Source organism: Quercus lobata, chromosome 9 (assembly GCF_001633185.2).
Source record: "Quercus lobata isolate SW786 chromosome 9, ValleyOak3.0 Primary Assembly, whole genome shotgun sequence".
NCBI lineage: Eukaryota > Viridiplantae > Streptophyta > Magnoliopsida > Fagales > Fagaceae > Quercus > Quercus lobata.
In genome coordinates this window covers 2141459-2161653 of record NC_044912.1, presented here as the reverse complement: position 1 = coordinate 2161653, position 20195 = coordinate 2141459, and the positions used below count along the sequence as shown (strand labels likewise).

Here is a 20195-nt window from a genome sequence, read left to right as displayed (position 1 = left end):
ATATTATAGATTTTAGTTGATTGACTTCCATGGAGATACTCAGGTAGTGGGCTCATTGGTCTAGAATATAACGTAACTTGAAGGTTTAAGGTTCAATCCACCACATTATCAATCCACGAGGTTTTCAAGATATCTCATGGATAGAAAGTGAAATAATCTAGCCAATGACGATGATATATATATATATATATATATATATATTGAAAATTCATCTAATTCATTTTAAGATAGATGGATAGAATTTTAAAAACATTATAACAGTATTAGGTGAAATGATACCTCTCCACTTACCAGGTGCATGGGTTCAAGCTGTAAGTTCAACTGCATATTAGATCCAAAGTAGGGAACATAAAAAATAGAGGCCCATTGGGAAAAGTTATGGGTTGTAGCCCTGTTCAGGAAATACATATTAAAGTTTGCAATAGGCCTAAAGACACCGGAAATGGGGTTGTCGGTTTGGTGGGATATACCAACCCAAGGTCCCAAACACGCTTGATATTATTTTAGTATAATAATCTTGAAACTTTATATTTTTAGCTTTATAATATTATTCCAATATTCCTTCTGTTCTATACTATTAAAAAAAAAATACAATATCTTTCATAAAATTATCGAAAATCAAGTAACATTGTAACAGATTCAAATCTTGCCTACTTTAAAGCGCAAATATTCATTGAAAAATATTTGCAAAGACTGTTTTATTTTTCATAAAAATTTCATTTATCATGGGATTTGATATGTCTCAAATTGACTAGATTGTATAGAGCCTAATTTTATGTTTGATAGGGTTTAGACCAGATCTGACTTGGAATTGTATGCGTTACCGTTTTAAATAGGGTTTTAACTCGTTTTTTGTCACTACAAAATTAGAGTTTTATGACTACAAGCAGCTTTTTGTACTATTCTCTCTGATATAGTGAAAATTGCTACAACTTTACAAACATAATCCAAATGGTGAACCATGTAAATATTTTTCATGTTGCATAAATGTTTTTTGCGTTCTTCGATCTATTTTTTTTTTCCTCCTTCATAGATCATAGTCCATGCGAGAAATTCTTTTTATTAATCTTTATAGTTATCATAAAAGTTAAATTTACGACATTTTGTCTATTTAGAGAAAATTTATGGCATATGTTTCATGATTATTGCTTTTTTAATCCAATCAAGACACACTTTACATGAAACTTGATGAATAATAATGAACATAAAGCTCTCCATCAGCTGCGTCAAAGAACATACTTAAAGCATACTTTTACTTAAAGTATACTTTAATCTACCCCCCAAAAAAAAAAAAAAGTATACTTTGATTAAATTGATCGAAACTAATTTATATATATACCCAGGAAAGTAGGAAACCCCACACAGAAGATGGGCTAAACTGCTAAAGCTCAGCATGTTTTTGACCATTGACTAGTGAACTGTGAAAGTACATGGATCGAAAAAAAATAACATAGATGGGAAAAAAGCAAAATGTTGACAAAGAATATGGAAGACCGTACATGGTACGATATTTTTCTTTTGCTACGGTCTCCAGAAACGCGCAAAGCGTACTGGTGTACGGTGAGAGGGGGAGGCGGTGCCAGCTAGTGCTGCAGTCGAACCTGAAAGTTGCTTCTATCAAGGTTGTTGGTGATAAATGACTTGACCTTGATGGAACACCGAAGCTCAATTATTAGTCTTAGCTTGATCCAGCTGTTTAGCTTCCACGGGGGCTTGACCTATCTGCAATGTGCAGTTTAGAGCTAAGTGTGTGTGTGTCGATTGTCGACACGGTCTAAGATTTCTTCACGGTGCATGTACAAAAAATAATAATAATAATAAGATGACAAGAGTGTTCCTATCAGCACGTTTAAAAATTTATAATAACATATCCTTTTTTTTTTTTTTTAATATAAAATTTGGGTCAGTTTGTTATTAACATTATTAGAAATTTCTTATCAAACTATTTATTTTACATTATATTTTATTATTATTATTATTATTTTTTTACATACAATAACTTTCATTAACTCTTTTGTTTTATTCTCAAAATACATAAAAATAAATAAATAAAGGTAAAATAAATAGTGTCTAAGTATAGTAATCATATGTTTTCGGCAAATTTTGCACATAACTTGATGTAGGTGAATTTTAAACTTATTTTGCTAAAATGTGTTACGTTTTCTATTATACAAGCATTAAAACGAATACTCTAACCAATTTCACTCACTTTCATAACTATTTGATATGATTTGAGTTGTGGAAAAAAGAAATTCCGAGTTCATATAAAAGTGACATGAAAGTAAAAGACAGCTAGATAAATATCGGTAAAAATAAGCGTCAAATTGGTTGCCGTCCTAAACAACCCTGTATATAGGTGTATGCACGTGTTTTTTGGATGTGAGAGGATGTCCTTGGAGATTGAGAATGTGTACTTCGTGGAGATAGATCAACCTTAGGAAAATAAGAATGTGTCAAAGAGTGTCAAAGACTATAAACTGCGCTAGAATATGGCAAATAGAAATGCTTGCATCACTATATGAGTTAGATCTAATTTAAAAAATATGTATTAAGATCTAATTAATCTTATAGCAGCCTTTCTACTAAGATTATTATTTATCATCAAATTAAAATATTAATTATTTTTTCTTTTGTGTAACTAAAATTAGAACTTAGATGAGTTAGATCCCTTATTCAATAATTAAAAAAAAAAAATATTGAACTATATTATTTTGAATTGTAATGGACTAAAGAAAAAATTGAGAAATTGTTGATAAGATTTTGTAATACTGTTTAGAATAACGGAAATAAATAATGGTGATGGAAAAATACCTTAAATTGAAAGGATTTCGCAAATTTAAGATTTTAATCAACAAAATAAAAAACCTAAATTCTAATTAAAAAAATATGATATAAAATTTGAAACTTTTTATAAAATCTCCCCCCCCCCCCCCCTCTTCGGGAACATATAAATTAGAAAGCTACATATACAAATTAAGAGATAAAATTTTAGTGGCTTATAATACCCCACATCCCATATCCCCCCATTCGGTTTGCGAAAGTGACATTTTTTGGGGTCATTTTCCTTTTGACCATATGTCCCCTCTTTAAGCAATTTGGGCGGTGATTTTCCTGAAATATTTGAATGAATTTGATCAATATGGGTCACAAGCATCAACCTTTAAACTATTTCTTGTCTATTCTCCTGAGATCAGACGTGAGGACTCTACATTCTTCATAGAAAAAAAAATGAGGCCAAACTATGATGTTGGACATAAAAAAGAGAGTACAAGCTTTACATTTTTCAATTTGTGCATGGTATAACACGTTTTTATGACCATGAATTTAACTGATTAAACTTTTCTAAAAGCAAGTACCATAGCTATTAAATAGTCTATACCTTTTAATTTTACAATTAAAAAACTTTTATATGGATCAATTATAAATTCTACATAAACATATGTCCAAATATTTTATAAAAGAAGTACATTTTTTGAGACAGAGAAAACCATGGTTTAGAAACTTTCTCTATGTTCAACTGTTGCATGGTGCACGTTTTATACTTAAATTAATTAAACTTTGTTAAAAGCAATTAAGTACGATGATTTTATAAATCTGTATCTTAAAGTTTTCAATACATCGATATATATTATGCTGTCAAAGCCATGTAGAAAACATGCATAGATTGAGAGAATGGGCAAAAAAAAAAAAAAAACAAAAACAATTTGAAGAAGAAAACCATCTAATCAATGGACTAGATCACGTCGTACGTTATTTATGACCACTTTAAAGTTTAAAGACACCTGTAACGCGTCTTGTAATAGAAAACCATCTAATCAAAGGACTTTTTTTTTTTTTTTTTGAGAAAATCTAATCAAAGGACTTGGTTATATTGTTTAGTGAAAGTTTTCCCTAAAAGTCATCATAAAAATAAATAAATAAAGTGGTTAGATGGAATCAATATGTATAATTTGTATAAGTTTATTTATTTTTAGTTTGTTGATTACTCTTTGGTTTGTTTTAAGGTAATTTGGGATCAATTCTCGTAGACAATATGAGGTTCTAGCATTAAGAAAGCATTACCATTTATTAATTAAAATAGTTTGTGTATAATACACTTTAATATGCTTTTTATTAAATAAACACTTTAGCATGAATTGAATACTCTAAAAACTATGAATTTTTCACACCAATATTAGTTTATTTCATATTCTTTTTATATTATATATAAGATTCATCATGTGAGAGAATGGATGTAAGACCCATATATATAATAAGTAAGGTGAAAGAAAGAATATATTCAAAGTGTAGATATAATAATATATTTCTCTAAATAAAGTTATCAATTGTGAGAAAACTTAGTTCTTTTTTTCTTCTTCTAAACTTCCTATATGTGCTTAAAAAAATTAAACAAAACCGAATAAATACAAAATAGGAATAGACATGTGCCATGGTATGACTCCATAATGCAAAACCAAAGGAAACGTGCGCATGCGCCATTGACAGCATCTTCCCACTTACGTAGCTACTCGGAAACTCCCTTTCAATCTCCAAAAAAAAAAAAGAGTTTCTTAAATTTCATTCACACTAATAATACTTCACATCCATCTCCTATATTTATATCATGATTGCTTCACACTCTTCCCTACCAAAATCAGTATCTCTCTAGCTAGCTCATTGAAAAACACTCAACAATAGTGTTCTCTCACAAAAGCTCAAACACATACACATGGAAGAACCAACCAATCCTAACGTTGTTGCACCAACATATAGGGGTGTGAGAAGGCGCAAATGGGGCAAATGGGTGTCTGAAATTCGTGAGCCAGGGAAGAAAACAAGGATATGGTTGGGGAGCTATGAGGCGCCAGAAATGGCCGCCGCGGCCTATGATGTGGCGGCATTGCACCTTAGAGGACGTGGGGCACGCCTGAATTTTCCTGAATTGGTTGATAGCTTGCCGAGGCCAAAGAGCTCGAGAGCTGAGGACGTGCAAATGGCGGCTCAAGAGGCGGCATTGCGGTTTAGAAGGCCTGAGATGGGAAGCTCTGGAGCTAATGTGATGCCGGTCAGGGTGGGACTTTCTCCTAGCCAAATTCAAGCCATTAATGAGTCACCTTTGGACTCACCAAAGATGTGGATGGAGTTGACAGGAGCTCTTTTGTTTGAGGAGAATATGGTATTGTATGACAACAATGTTGAGTTCAGTGACTGGGAAGAATTGCAATATGAGTCCATTTGGGACTCGTAAGCATCATATTCATCACCATTTCTCTCTTACAACAAATGAGAGAGGGAGATTTAAACACAAGTTCTTTTTTATCAGAGAACTGAACAATATATGTCACATAATTTATCGGTAATTACCTAAGACAAAAAGAAGCCTCTAACTATAGTAACTCTTTTAACTTTTTTCCCTTCCTTTTAGAAAGGTTTTACTTCAATACATTTGAGGTCACTCCTCTATAGTTTAGTTTGGTCATTTGAGGCATTCAGTGGAGAATGGTTCAAGTTCAAGTATGTGCAAGTTTTTTCTGGTACAAAGTATCATTGTGGTTGAGTCATGAAGAGACACGTGGGTCGAGTTTTGCATTAAATGAGCAGCTTTTAAGAATTTGGATGGAGGCTAGCTTTATTGAAGCATCAAATTGGGGTTTTGTTTTTTTACTAGCTCTGGCCCTCTCACATAGTAGTCTATTTTTGTTGGGTTTTATTGTACTATTACATTATTACTATATATCTTTTCTGGGGGCTTTTTTCTCTCTCTTCATTTCAGTCCTATGCTACTTGTATGTAGCAACTGTTAAAAACAGTTATGTATTTTGTTTTACTTATGTAAAATAAGTGGTTTATTCATACCAATTAATAAAGCCTATTACATATTGTTCACTTCAATTTTTAGCTTCTTGTAGCAAGTTTTAATATTAATCAGCTCTGACGGAAGAGTTCTAGTACTTTATTTGCATAATTGGCTCTCATCTGCGTATCCAAGTTCAAACAGTAACAACAATCTACACAACTGCCTTAATTTTAAAATAAACAATTAAATAAACCTAAAACAATTTTTGGGTGTACCAAAAAGTTAGAATTAACAAGTTATATAATGATCTTGAAGTCAATTTATTTAACCACAGTGGTTGAACGATTGTGGTCAAAGACAATGAAAAACACTACTAAATTTTGAAATGGGGTTTATTTAGCACGTGTGTTTTTTCGAATTTCATTTATGCATACTTTATTAGATTACTATGGTTGTAACTTGTAAAGTGGAACTCCAATGAAAAAAGAGGAAGAGTGGAATTATTTCTACATTGAATGTGAAAATTCCAACTGCCAAAACCAATACTCAACACTAATGAATGATCAAATCAAGTTTCATATTCTTCTCAAAAAAATAGAAAAAGTCAGGTTTCATATTGTCTGGCTTTCCTGCCTGTCAACCATTTGGGTGTCTAATTACAACATATATAAAGTATTAATTTAAGGCTGCATGTTTTCGAACTGAAGGAGAATTGGTGTGGTTCTCAAAGCAAGCAGCTTCCTAGAATGTATAGAATTGCCAAGCAGCTAAAAAGGTGAATAGTTAATTGTTTCCAACTTAAATTAGGGAGTGGAACAAGTCCAACATTATTCCAACAAGAGAATCTCTGCCAAATAAATAAAAAGATATTTGAAGGGATTTTTATTATTATTTAACTTTCATTTCACCACCAACTAATCACGAATCACGAATCATGATATTTTTTTTAATTTGATAGTTACAATAAGTATTTAGATCTTAAATATTTTGAAAATATAAAAAAATATCAATCAGTTGAACAAAGCTACAAAGCTCTTGACATCATATTCCAAAAATTAATCACATCCTCTATGTATTATGAACAAACGATTAATGAGATTTCATTGTAAAAGTCATTTTAGATTAGGTCTAGATAGCGTCTCATGGCACGTCTGTGTTTTTTTGTGTGAATCCCGTGAAGATTTCGTTGTAAAAGTCATTTTAGGCTGGGTTTGGATAGCATCCCACGGCACGTCTGTGTTTTTTGTGTGGGTCTCATGCACTGTTCACGAGACTCGTAAGTACAGATTTCAGCAAAATCAATTTTAAAACTGGGTCTCACAGTACTATTCACACATTTAAAAATTATTTTGTTACAATGTTTTTAATTTTCAATTTTCAGTAATAAGCGGTATCCAAACAGACTCTTAGTGTCGTGATTGAACCTGGCATTGTTCTCAACTTTGCATATTAAAAAGTTCAAAATGATAAAAAAAATAAATGATATTATTCATTTGTTGGGCATGCTTTTGCGCATGCGAGTAATTAAAAATCTCACATAGTGAAAAAACAAGGAACTTGAGGAATTAGTATAACATAATTGGGTCAATACTTAAGACTTTAAACCTTTGAGTTAAGAGATTTTCAATGGTAATTTTTCTAGATTGAAGCAAATTCTTCAGTAGAAAGTTTCGATATAATTATTTAAATTTTGAAAATAATAAAAGTAGGGTTGACCTTTATGAAATTTACTCTTTTTCTCTTTTTTTTTTAAGAGTAAAAAATTCGTTAGTCCAACTTCATTTGGACTTAGACTCGCCGCCCAAATTTTACTTGGGCCTACCGAACATGGGTTTGAGATGAAAATGTAAAGTCATTGGTCTTGTCACCACCTCCCTTACGCAAAAAGAGTATTAATTAAACAAAGCTTCTCAAAAAGGGTAAACATGGACCTTTCCTCCACCGATATTCACCAATGTGAATTGAAATATTTTATTTATAAGACTACGAACATTTTGACTGGAGTAGCAAGAGCTGTCATCCAAAGACCCTAACAAACCTCTAATGAGGGAAACCAGGTTCTAATCTTGATGAAAATTACTACTTAAATTTTGTGGTTAGTTTAGAGTCCACATAAATGGAAGCAAATTATTACAAGTTATAGAACTTCTTGGTCAACTCATGTACCAAATATTAATACATTCATATAATAATTACAACAGCAATTCAGGGATCGAAAACCTATGGCCTCTGAGGCTACTTTTACTTTTTACTTTTCAAACAGTAGAAAGTAGAAATTGAAGAAAGTATTTGCTACTTTAATGTCTAAAAAGTATGTCTAAATTCAATTGGAACTCTGCGAGAGCTTAATCCCTCTTTTAATAATCTATCCACGAACAATACTTCATGGGTGTCATGTGATTGAAATGTGTAGCTCAATTATACTATCCACGAACAATATATACTCCATGGGTGTCATGTGACTGCAGTTAAATCTAAATAAACACTACAATTAATAGACCAAGTCATATTTTATTTTCCGCATACCCGTTTGATCACTAAATATATGTAATATTTTAACTATTTTAGAAATTCTTCTTTTTGCTTTTACTATGTTAAAATGAATGGAAATATATAAAAATAAAAATAAAGAATTTAAGGCTTGTGCTATTAAGGAATCGTCATGTCAAATATAAATCTCAGTCACTAAACACAGTTAAACAAATTGTGTATTAATCAAGTTCATTTTTTTTTTAAATGTATAACACTTGTACATTAAATAAAAAAATGCATCGTGTCTTTTTTGTAAAATACAAAGAAAAAATATATCGAAACCCATAACTCCGAAAAGAATTAATCACATTTTAAATGGAAGAAAATTAAGAAAAAAATTAAAAGAAAAGAAAAAGAAGAGATGGTTGGAAGTTTGTGTAGCCATGATCTATCAGAAAAGCTTGTCAAAGAGACTAATCTTTGCATGTGCTTAGGACCTAATAATGTACCAACCTTTGATTAAGTTATTCTGCTCTTTCACTAGGAGATACTTCGAAAACTCCATGAACTAATAGTATGATGAATTGAGCTTGGGATCTTCGAGTCTTTGCTATCCCCCAATCATTTTCTTGTTGAACAAGCTTAAACTTGTCCACTGATTATTTGATTAACTTATTTCTTTTTCATATATTGTAAAACTATGACTAAATTTTTTACCCCTTCATAAATCTATGAATTTTTATTATGAATAGATTGTTTATATTATCAATAAACTATAAATAATAATTTGATATCTTGTATAATTCTATTTACAAAACATATACAAGACAATTTCAAATATATATAACTATTTTTTTAGAAAATTTAGAAAATTGTACATATAAAAAATATAATTGCATATGGTTAAATTGAACCTTATACTTATATTCGCAAGCTTGTTCACAAACACATTACTATGTTTGAGCTTGTGTCATTTAATAGTCAAGTATAAACTTAGGCTTGAGTAGAGCTTGTTTACAAAACAAACAAACAAAAACAAATATTTTTTTTTCCAAACTAAGCTCAAATTATTCATAAACAAATTGGTTCATTTACAATCTTTTAATTTTAAAAAAACACACACTAACACGTCCAATGTTATAATTTGTTGATGTATACAATTATGAGTAGTGACATTTTTTTCCAATTCTTATTTACATGGATCTACATTTTTTTAATTGATCACTTCCAATCACACAAATCAAGATTATAGAATTAATTAGAAAAAATGAATGTGCTCGTGATATTGTTGTTAAGTGGCTACCATAATGATTCCATCACATGTAGCCTTATGCAAGACCCATCTTGTTAACATAGTCCATCCACGTGGGTACGCACCCACCATTGGACACAAAAACCATAAATAAATAAACAAATAAAGATTCTCATCTAAAGAGAAAAAAAAGCAACCAAATAAACAAAACTTTCTTATTCGGCAGAACCACACCCATATACACATATTGCAGCCGGGACCCACCAACCGATAGTAACCACACACGTGTCACCACATTCATTAAAACCCCAGATATTACAAACAACCACTGGACCCGACCCTTCATCGTGGACCCATATCTTTCACACAAAATCAACTGTGCAACGTGGCGGCAGTAGGACCCAGATGCAAAAAAAAGCGGTTGTGAGTAACCGCACCATAGCCACGTCACTTCACTCCCTTAAGAACAAGTTTGGTTGCTCACTCTTTCTTTGTCTCTCCATTTTGCTCACTTTTCATTTCTCACAAACCAAAACACCACAATCTGGTAACTGTAACCTTCAAAACAACAACCCCAAAATAAACAGCCAAACACATCCTTAATACACTATGAGTTTGAAGTAACTAACTTTTCAACTGTTAAAAGACCTTGGAATCTCTATCTGTCACTGTGAGTACTCCTTGCATTTTTTTTTTCCTTTGTAAAATTCATGAAACAGTTGAAGTTTATTGTAGTAAGGTACAATCTAGAAAATATTTTGGTCCCATGTTTTTTTTTTTAGTCTAAATTTTCTTTTGGTGGTTATTATTGGACAGGGGTTTTGTTAGAGTAGTCTGGGTGTAGAGAGTAATTGGGAAATGGCAACTGATATGGATCATCATTATCATCATAGCTATTGTGGCAATGAATGGTCACAAACTGAGGTACCATTAGAGGGCCAACAATCTCAGGTACACACTAAATTACTCTTTCAATAGCTGTCTTTTTTTTCTCTCTTTTTTTGGTTGTTGGGGAATTATTGATTGAATAAAAGGTAAAGTGATTAAGGTCAAAGATAGAGTTGCTTTTTGTGATGGTGATATAAATATATGAATGATTGTTGAAGTATTCAATTAAGCTGTCTGTACTATTTGAAGTAGTTTTGGAAAGGCTTAAAATTTGGTCAAATTTGGATTTCATACTATAAAGTTAAACAGCTGCAATTTAATTTGACTGAGAAGCAATGAACATTAGTGTCCTGCACCTTCCTCTCACAAAATGGCGGATCCCACATGTGAGAAGGAGGTGTAATACACACGGTGTACCAAATAATTTCTCATGAGTGTGATTTCGTCCATTATTTGGGGGAGTGTCATTTTGTGAAACCTTGAGAAAGGTTCGTGTAATATACCCATATGACTACCTATAAAGAAATTCTTTATGTGATAGACAAAGTGTTGACATTGTACATTAAAAGGCTATAACATGATCTCTTCTCTGTTTCTAGAAATGGAGACCATTTCAAGGTTCTGATTTTAAATGAAGTTGTACACCTTTAGATTTGTGATGTATAATTGAAACATGAACTAGATTTTTTTCAAATGGAAAGGATCCTTTTCCTAAAAAGTAGATGTGACTTGGAGTAGCTTTAACAAAAAATAGAAGGATGAAATTATTACCTTTTTAATATTTGAAGAACAAAAACTAAAACTTTCACAAATTTTTTTTGAAGCATTGGTTGGCTTGGTTAAGTTATCTAATATTTCGGAATGTTATTAGCAAGTATATTGTTCTGATGGAAGGCTATTCTGTTTTTGGAGAAATTTTAAAGCTTGAGAAATGAGTTTTAATAAATGTTTTGTGAAAATAGATTGATTGTATTTTACATGGACATCTAAATATTCTTTAGAGTAATGGTAAGGGTGAAACAAAGTTTATTACAATTTTGTTGCAAACTGCAATGGCTTTTATGTGGTGGTACAAATTAATTTGTGGAATGTAGGATCGTGTGATGCACGTGGCAAGTCAATGTAGCAGCCATGTCTGTTAGTAACTTAATAATCTGTAAGTATATAAAGATGCTACAAGCATAACAAATTTCACTTTCTTGTTGAGGTGGCAGATTATGATTTCTAATATATCATTTTCACACGGGACTCCGCTAACATCACTTTTACTGCATACCAATCATGAACTGCCACCTTAGCAGTTGAGAAATTGGTTGTGGGCTTAGACTTATTGGTAAGGAAAATTTGTAAGAACTATAGCAAATTTCTACTCTTCAAAAGTCTACTTGGTTTCCAAATTATCTGAGAAAAATGAAAAAAAATATAATTGGAGCATTATATTTGTTGTAATCTAGATATAGTTCAATTGACTTTTGTATTTGACATTTAAACATACACTGATTCTTCTTCTTTTTCCCACTTTTCTTGTTCTCTAGCCTTTTTGAGTCCAAAGGCTCAAGTTGGGAATTTTGGATGGCCCTAAATCTTGAAATTAAATGTGATAAGATGTTTTTACTGGGTTCTATGTTAACATTTCTGCTGTATGGTTTTGTTATTTTATCTAAATTTTACTTTGGCGTGCAGGTTGTTTCCATCTCTGACATTCTGGATCATGGTTCAATATCTTTTGGAAGATTTGCTGTCGAATCACTTGCATGGGAAAAGCGGTCAGTGTTCTCTCACAACAGACGTCAGGAGGAGCTGGAGAAGTTTAAGGCCCCTGGATTTGTTGCTCAAAAGAAGGCATACTTTGAAGAATATTACAAAAAATTTAGAGCTATGAAGGCATTACAAGCAGAACAGCAACAGGCAACACAGCCTGATTCTTGCCTGGTGGCAATGAGCACCATCACACAAGTGGAAAATGCTGTCAATGCTGACTTCATGAAAGAGGAAAAGAAGCCTATCAATGTCAGTGAAAGACAGGTCTTAGAGAATGATGCAACTAGAGGCATTCTGGATAGTTCAAAAGATGCTACCAAAGAGGAATTAGGTTGCTGTGGTAATGACAATGACAAAGCTAGCCTGACAAATGAAACCAGTGTGTCCTTATCTGCCATTGAACTCCAACATTTTGTAAAAGAGGCTTCCTCCACTTCATCAGTCAGTAAGAGCTCAGAAACTGCCCAGCATGACTGCTCTGTCTCTGACAGAGCCAAGCATGATGCCATCAAGCAAAAGAAACAATCATCGAGTCTAAATGCTAAGGTAAAATGTTGGATTTCTAATTTGTGTCTCATTTCCCCTTAACCGATGATATCAAAATCTGTGAAAAGATTCTCACTTTGCTTGAGGACTATTTACTTATTAACAGACTTTAGAGGCCAACAAATTTTTTTTTATGTATTGCAAGGTGGTTCTCATGTTTGCTGATCCATAAAATGAGGGTCTCCTTTTTTTCGGTTCCATTAATTATATAGGAGATTGAAAAGTAAGAAAAAATATTAAAATACTGTAAGAAGAAGATTTTGACAGCCTCATAGTCATGGTGAAACTCTGCCAAAAACAAAATTCTTAATGTGTTTAGACCTGATTACTAAATAGCTGTTATACTGCTGTATGCATTGTCTTGTTAATTGGAACTCTCTTGCTGTATCAAGTTGTGGTCCCGTTTATATTTTGATTGAACTTGTGGTTAGTTGCTAAAGTTTGCTAATGTGCAATAGATAGGTGATTTTCTGTTACTCAGTTTTAAGTTGTTCTACCAGGTGACAGTTGTGTCTGCTGAAAACAGAACACATTTGGACTACAGAATTACCAAAGGTGCCGTTAAGCTATCTGAGAAGCCGAAAGTGTCTATCAATGATAAAATTGCTGGCAAGAAAGATAACGGTCTTGTTTCAAGCAAAAGAAGTACACCTAAGATTGCAAAAGACATTAGTTCCAACAATGTTTACTCAAATAGACAAAATACGGAAATACGCCCCAATGCCGCTGTTCTGCGCACTTCATTAGTGAGGGCTAGCTCAGTGACATCTTCACCCATTAGTATAGTTGGTCAGGTGAAGGAAATTTCAACTTCCAAAGGGTCAGTAGACAAGTTCCCAACAAAGTTGCCACTCCATGAACGATCCACCCAGGTAGACTATCATGGTTGTATTCATATTGAATTTTAGTTCCTCTGCTGATGGCTTTTCTTGCTGGTTGCGTTCAACTATATATGCAGAGCACTACAAAGAAGGCTTCTGTTACTGGTGGTTTGAGAAAGAAAGCTCTGGATAACAGGAGGTCTGGTTTCACCAATTAGAATGCTTCTCTCTCTCTCTCTCTCTCTCTCTCTCTCTCTCTCTCTCTCAACAACCCCCTTTCCCCCCAAACCCCTCTCCCTCCCCTCACTCCCTCACTAATCTGAATTGTTTGTTCATTTTCAGGAGCTGTGATGGAGTTGGTAGAAAGCCTTTAGAGCCCAGTGGCTGCCAAATTAGAGCCAATGGCAGAGTATCCGAGAACCAAAGACCGAAAATAATGTAATGTGCTATATCCATTTACATTTGTTTTCCTCAGATACTGTCACCACCATTTTTTTTTCTTTTTTCTGATTTTTCTTTGCTTGTGTGATATTCTAATGGTTTGGAAATACAAAAGGTCTATGAACCTTCGTGCTCAGAATAATGTAAATCAAAATTATGGAATTGAAGCTGAGCAAAAGAGTAATGTCAAAGGACTGCAGAAAAAGGTAATTCCTACTGGATATGATTTAGTTAAGCATGCATACATTTGCGTACGACGTTTCTGCATTTTAAAGATGTGATCGTTTTAACTAGGTTCCTCTAGGAAGCTTGGACCATTGGACTTAGAATTATCCTAATCTCAGCGTCCATTAGCTTGAACACATTGAAATGGTCAAAAGATCTTGCATACACTAGGAATCTCAGGATCATAGAGAACTTTGGTTGTAAGGATTGCATTTACAAAATTAATTCATGAAGCATCATTTTAAAGTATTTAGTATAGGTTCATGACATCTCTAATGGTTTCTAGGCTACTACCTATTATAGGATCTCCAATTTGGAGAAGATGGGCAAGTTAATTTCTTATCCATCTTTAGTGATTTAGTTAGAGATTTGGTATTACTGACAGTATGTTACACCTCCATCACCTGGATCACAAATGTGGCCTACCAAGACATCAATACAATGACAATGAAAAGCTGTGCTGGTTCTTGCTAGAATTTTTGGCTTGTTACTTGAAGAGATTTATGGCGCGGACGATGAAATGTAGTTTTATGATTGACGAGGTTCGATCATATTGTTCAATAATACTTGAGTTTAATCGTAAATCTATACCTTAATGCCTAAGACATGACTGATTTATGAAACTATGTTTTTGTTATGTTTAGTTTGAAGAGGCATGCATTCTGGTAATGAACATTCTTCTGTTTGCTATGTATAGAGGAATTTTCAGTGTTGGATGCACAGATCATGCTTGCATTTTGTTTGTGTGCAGGGAGACGAGAAAAGTAATGTTGGGCTTGGAAAAGATTCAAAATATGCATCATCTACCTTGTTCACCATTCACAAGGCTCCAAATCCAAAACCAGTTCCTAAGGTCATATTTCTATTCTTTCTTCAAAGGGTTTGGAAATTACTGCAGAAAATTAGGACATGATTTTATTCCTTATCCATTCTATCTTATGTTATTCTCTTTTATTAATTGGAATAAAAAATCATGAAATTGTGCCATCATATAACAATTTGATCAACATTTCCAGATTGCATTACCAGAATCTGCAGATCTGACCCATGCAAGAAGAGAACCAAGGTACCATATGCTCTATGTTACTCTTCAATTACTATCCCCCTACTAATTCTTAAACATGAAGTATACAGTCGTTTAAATTTGAGCATTTTATGAACAATTGATCATGAGTAAGATTTACCTCGGATTAACATGCCCAAATTCATCTAGGCTTTTATGTTACCCTATTGTGATAGTGACTTGATTGCAATGCAGACTGAAGATGCCAAGTTGGCGGTGAAATTGAAACTCAAGGGGATTCGTGAATTATCATAGCCCAGGAATCTGAGGCTGTCACTTGTCATACTCATCACATTTGCAATCGAAGGTATCTGCACCGGATTTTATGAATTCAGGGAAAGGTTTCAAGCTGGCACGAATTATGGTCTCAAGAAATTGCAAGAAACCAAAAGGAGAACCTTAGAAGGGGTAATTCAAGCATATGAGATACATATTTTGTAGAAGCAGCTACAAAAAAAATGTAACATTTAGGGCTTAAAATATGTGACAGAAATTAATGATTGTATATAAAGTTCATGCTTTTATGGATCATAAGGTTGTCATTAACTTCAGAAGATAGACCGAAAGTATTTCAAATCTTCTAACATTTCAAATTGAATAAAAACATGAGATCTTATGATGCTTATTAGTTGATTTTGTATATATACTCAAAATATATTTGAGAAATATATATACACAAAATGTATTAATGCTTATTAGTTGATTTTGTATAATATCTTAAAATAATATTAAGGTAACGTAAGTATGCATGCATGCTACTAAATTGGAATATAGTAAAAGATATAACTTAACCAAGAGTCATGTAATTTAATGGCATTGTTTAGTCATTTTCATGTGGAGAACATGGAATAAAATTAAAGTTATCAATTCCATTCCATTCCGGTGAAAAAATTATGTGCTAATTAATCAATCGGTAAGAATCAACCAAATTCCATCTCAACCTAAATTCCTACCCCATTTTAGTCTAATCCACCCGTTTAGGTCCATTTCACTCAATTTTTGATAAATGTTGATATGGGCCAATATGTGAACAAAATATTGGCATTTTATGGGTACTTTTTATTAAATTTGAAATTTGAAATTTGATTTGATATTGTATATTGCCGTGAAAATTTTGAGAAATTAATTTGATTCTTCTTATTTTTTTCTTGATTTGATCTTTGAAATTTAGTCCTATTAGACTCAACTATTGATTCATCCTAAATTAATGGACTCCTTGTTATCTTGTTATGTAACGAAATATTTTAAATTATATTTTCATGTAATGGTGATGTTAAAAAAACATGTGAATAATTGGTTTTGATTTGATAGTTTGATATGATATAATTATGCGATATATATATATATATATATATATAATAGTATACTCATGATTGTCATATAAACTCTTTTGTGATATTTCACTTTTGGGAAAGAGGTATCAAAATCAAATCTTTTTTTTCCATTGCGAGAGGAAACAATCCTAGAAAATATATAAAAGTATGTTTACTTGAACAATTTGCTTTATAATACAAAATAAAACTTCCATCTCTTAGCAAAAACATTTAATAGAATGAAAAATCCAATTGTACAATCAGCAAGACGAAATGAACAGTTAAAGTCTTTTAATTAGCATGTTTAAGAGAAGTTTGAATGTTTTTTAGCAGTAGAATTTAAAACTTAATCATCGAGTCCCACTGCTAATTAACTCTTCTCTAGATTTTATCTACTAATTACTCAACCTGTATGAGAATGAAAATTACATGAGCTAAGAGTTGGTAGAGTGCTCATAGACCTTGATTTTGTTTTGTCTCGCCAAAGAATATAAGGACCCAAAACCCTACATAATCCTTAATTATATACCTATTTAATTTTTCTCAGACAAAAGAATATATCTATATCTGGATATATATATATATATATATATATATATATATATGATCTTATTACGTTAGAATCCAAATCACAATGATCTTTATAATAGGTAATTTTTATGCCACTTTTCCACGCAATATAGGACTTGACCTTACGTAGATCAAATATTGCAAATATATATAAATATATATATATATATATATCTATATATCTATATATATATATATATATATATATATATTCACCTTGTTAAAACTTAGGAATCTCGATATACATGAAAACAAATGGTGTGTCTTTTTTTGGGCAGTATGGTGAATGACACAACAAAGATACTTTACCGTGCACATTGTACCCCATTTCAATGTTAGAATTAGATTATAAGTATAATTCATGTATCAAAAAGATTATAAGTATAATTCTATTGAATCAATTCTAAATCAAAATTCCAAAGTCAGTGGTCTTCTTCAACAAAGAGAAGTTGACTTTATATATATATATATATTCCGAATATTTTATTGACTTGTATGTATTTGTTACTGTATTGTATACACTGTACAGTATACTCACGATTTTCCTAAACATTTTTTCAATTTTTTTTTTGGAAAGGGGATTAAAATCAAAATTTTTTCTTCATGAGAGGAAACAATCCCAGAAAATAATAAATTAATATTTTCTTGAACATTGTGCTTTATAATTCAAAATAAAACTTAAGCAAACATTTTGCTTGATATGTTAGAATCCAAATTACAATAAACTTGTAAGATCACATGGTGATTTATGCCAATTTTTCACGCAATATAAGAATCGACCTTACTAGGTCAAATATTACAAATATTTTTTCAAAATATTTGCATGATCATATTATTTGTCAAAACGTAGGAATAATGATACGGTGAAGATATTTTACCATGGACATTATCACATTACCGCATTACAAATGTGAGAATAAGATTATAAATATAATTCTCATGAATCCATTCTTAATCCCAATTCCAAAGCCAAAATCCATTTCATTGTTGGTCTTTCCTTCTTATTCTTCTTCTTCAACCAAGAGAGACCAAAAATCTTCTTCATTCCTTTGTTTGAGTGAGTGAGGAGAAATGGGGAAATCAATGCTTCTCCGAGTGTATTACGCAGCCCTTCTATTCCTATTGACAGAAGTGTCAAGGTGGAGAAAATCCTCTAAGTGGTAAATAATTCACTTAATCTTCCTACTTGTTTTTTTATTCATAAAACTTCACTACTATGATTCAAAATCTTAAACATGCATTTTAATATTTTATAACCTTTTTTCCATTAAAAAAAAAAAAATTCAATCTTAAACATGAATGGAATATGCTACTCTTATATATTCTTTCTACTTTTATGAAAACGGTAGGGAAGAGACTAGTTGTAGTAACCCTCGTACCCATTGTATTGAGGATCCAATATAGAAAGTGGAGCCTTAATGAGTTCACAAAGGTTTCCCAAATTTTAATTTTATAAGCCCCATCAATATTTTTTGGCCTACTATTTGTGCCTTTTTTTTATACAGCATTACATTTTTATTTTTTTTATAATCTTTTTGTCCATTCATTTCCTTCTCTTACTTGTCTTAAAAATAACACACTAATTATGCTTTTGTTGTAGCAAGCGTGCCATAGAGGAGGCTCAACTTCGTCTTGCTATTTTGAAGAGAAGGATGAATTCAATTATACGACAGTCTCGTGCTGATATTGCTCAGCTCCTACAGCTTGGCCAGCAAGAAAATGCCTTATCTAGGGTATGATTTCTTCTCATTTATGTATAGTGACATTAATCACCAAGTTTTTGTTATTGGAATTATATGGTTGAAATTCTTTTCAAAATTAATTTCTTTATTAAAATTATGGTCCTTGCACAAACTCAAGATCTATAAGAGATGTTCATTCAACCTAACAAAATTATGAGACCGATCTAATCCAATCCAAAGTAACTTGACACCTTTGTTGGTTTTTATGGGTTAGGTTGGGTTGTGATTTTATTTTGAACATCAGGTTGGGTCAGGTTTAGGCTAATAGTTTTTCTAACCCATTCGTTCCACAATATGTATATTAGTTTATATTATTGTTCTTATTATAATTTTTAGTATGACTTATTTTGATATTTTGAGAATTATTTATTTAAAATTTTAGAATATAATATAGACATGTTAATTTTTTTTTTAAAGCTTAACTATTTTATGAAAATCCAAATTTTTATAAGTCATTAATATATAAATATAATCCACCTACTCAACCTGACCAATGTGGGTTGGGATGGTTTGGTTTCTACTCATATAATGAGTTGGAAAATTTTCAACCCTACAAGGTTAGATTGGGTTGAAAAAATCCTTCAACTTGACTCATGCACACCTCTAAAGTTTCTTCAATTTATAGTTTATTAATAATTATGAATTTCAAAAGCTAATCAGGGACAAAATTACCATTTAAGTATACTCTAAAATATTTGTACGTAGGTCAAGACTATTTTCTTTCGAGGTTCGGGCTCATGAATGCTTTTTTTAACCTTTTAAAATTATATTTAGGTCAAGAAAGTCTTCAAGGATCAGAAAATATTGGCAGCATATGATGAAATAAATTATTGCTGTGAATACGTACTCACCAATTTCTCTCATATTTGCCAACAGAGGTACATTATCTTGGACTCAAACTTTATTAAATTTCAAAAGGTTTGATTACATGTGATCGACATTGATTAGTTTGTTGAGTATTCATAATTTCATAGACAATAATAAAATGTTGCTCTAAGTCCTAGTTGATATTTGCAGTGACATACGATCCTTGCCCATTGATGTTCGCCAAGCTTTGGCAAATCTGATATTTGCTGCGTCCAGACTTGGTGAATTGCCGGAGCTACGTTTATTCAGTCATTATTTCAAAGGGCGCTATGGTCGTAAATTTGAGACTGTCAATGTCCAATTAGGACAAGGACATCTTGTGTCATTCCAAATGAGGCAGAATCTATGCAGATATGTGGTACCTATTGATCAGATTGTCACATTGATGAGTGAAATAGCTGAAGAACACACATTTCATCCAAGCACTACTACTCCTTTAGCTAACAAAAGTGACATTC

At 32.0% G+C, this 20195-nt stretch overlaps 2 protein-coding genes and 1 long non-coding RNA gene across 3 annotated transcripts; all 3 read left to right on the top strand.

Annotated features, from left to right (window-relative positions):
* The first annotated feature begins 4631 nt into the window (after positions 1–4631).
* On the top strand, positions 4632–5863 carry LOC115959859 (ethylene-responsive transcription factor ERF022-like). Its single transcript, XM_031078491.1, has one exon. The coding sequence runs from the start codon at positions 4709–4711 to the stop codon at positions 5225–5227; it is 519 nt and encodes a 172-aa protein (XP_030934351.1). The 5' UTR covers positions 4632–4708; the 3' UTR covers positions 5228–5863.
* Positions 5864–10007: 4144 nt separating this feature from the next.
* LOC115960868 lies at positions 10008–12163 on the top strand. Its single transcript, XR_004085248.1, has 3 exons — positions 10008–10170; positions 10317–10451; positions 12072–12163. It is a non-coding gene; the product is annotated as an uncharacterized LOC115960868 (long non-coding RNA).
* Positions 12164–12166: 3 nt separating this feature from the next.
* Positions 12167–15873, top strand: LOC115960867. The gene is made up of 8 exons (XM_031079866.1): positions 12167–12695; positions 13196–13567; positions 13654–13715; positions 13859–13954; positions 14073–14163; positions 14934–15035; positions 15199–15248; positions 15441–15873. Exons 1-8 carry the CDS (start codon positions 12267–12269, stop codon positions 15463–15465), a joined length of 1227 nt encoding a protein of 408 aa, XP_030935726.1. The 5' UTR covers positions 12167–12266; the 3' UTR covers positions 15466–15873.
* Positions 15874–20195: the final 4322 nt, after the last annotated feature.

What these genes read in the sequence shown, in the direction of transcription:
- LOC115959859 (XM_031078491.1), top strand. Translation starts at nt 4,709, where the DNA reads ATGGAAGAACCAACCAATCCTAACGTTGTTGCACCAACATATAGGGGT.
- LOC115960867 (XM_031079866.1), top strand. Translation starts at nt 12,267, where the DNA reads ATGAAGGCATTACAAGCAGAACAGCAACAGGCAACACAGCCTGATTCT. An exon ending in AAAGCTCTGGATAACAGGAG is followed by an intron (nt 13,716 to 13,858) that starts GTCTGGTTTCAC and finishes GTTCATTTTCAG; the next exon opens with GAGCTGTGATGGAGTTGGTA. An exon ending in CATGCAAGAAGAGAACCAAG is followed by an intron (nt 15,249 to 15,440) that starts GTACCATATGCT and finishes ATTGCAATGCAG; the next exon opens with ACTGAAGATGCCAAGTTGGC.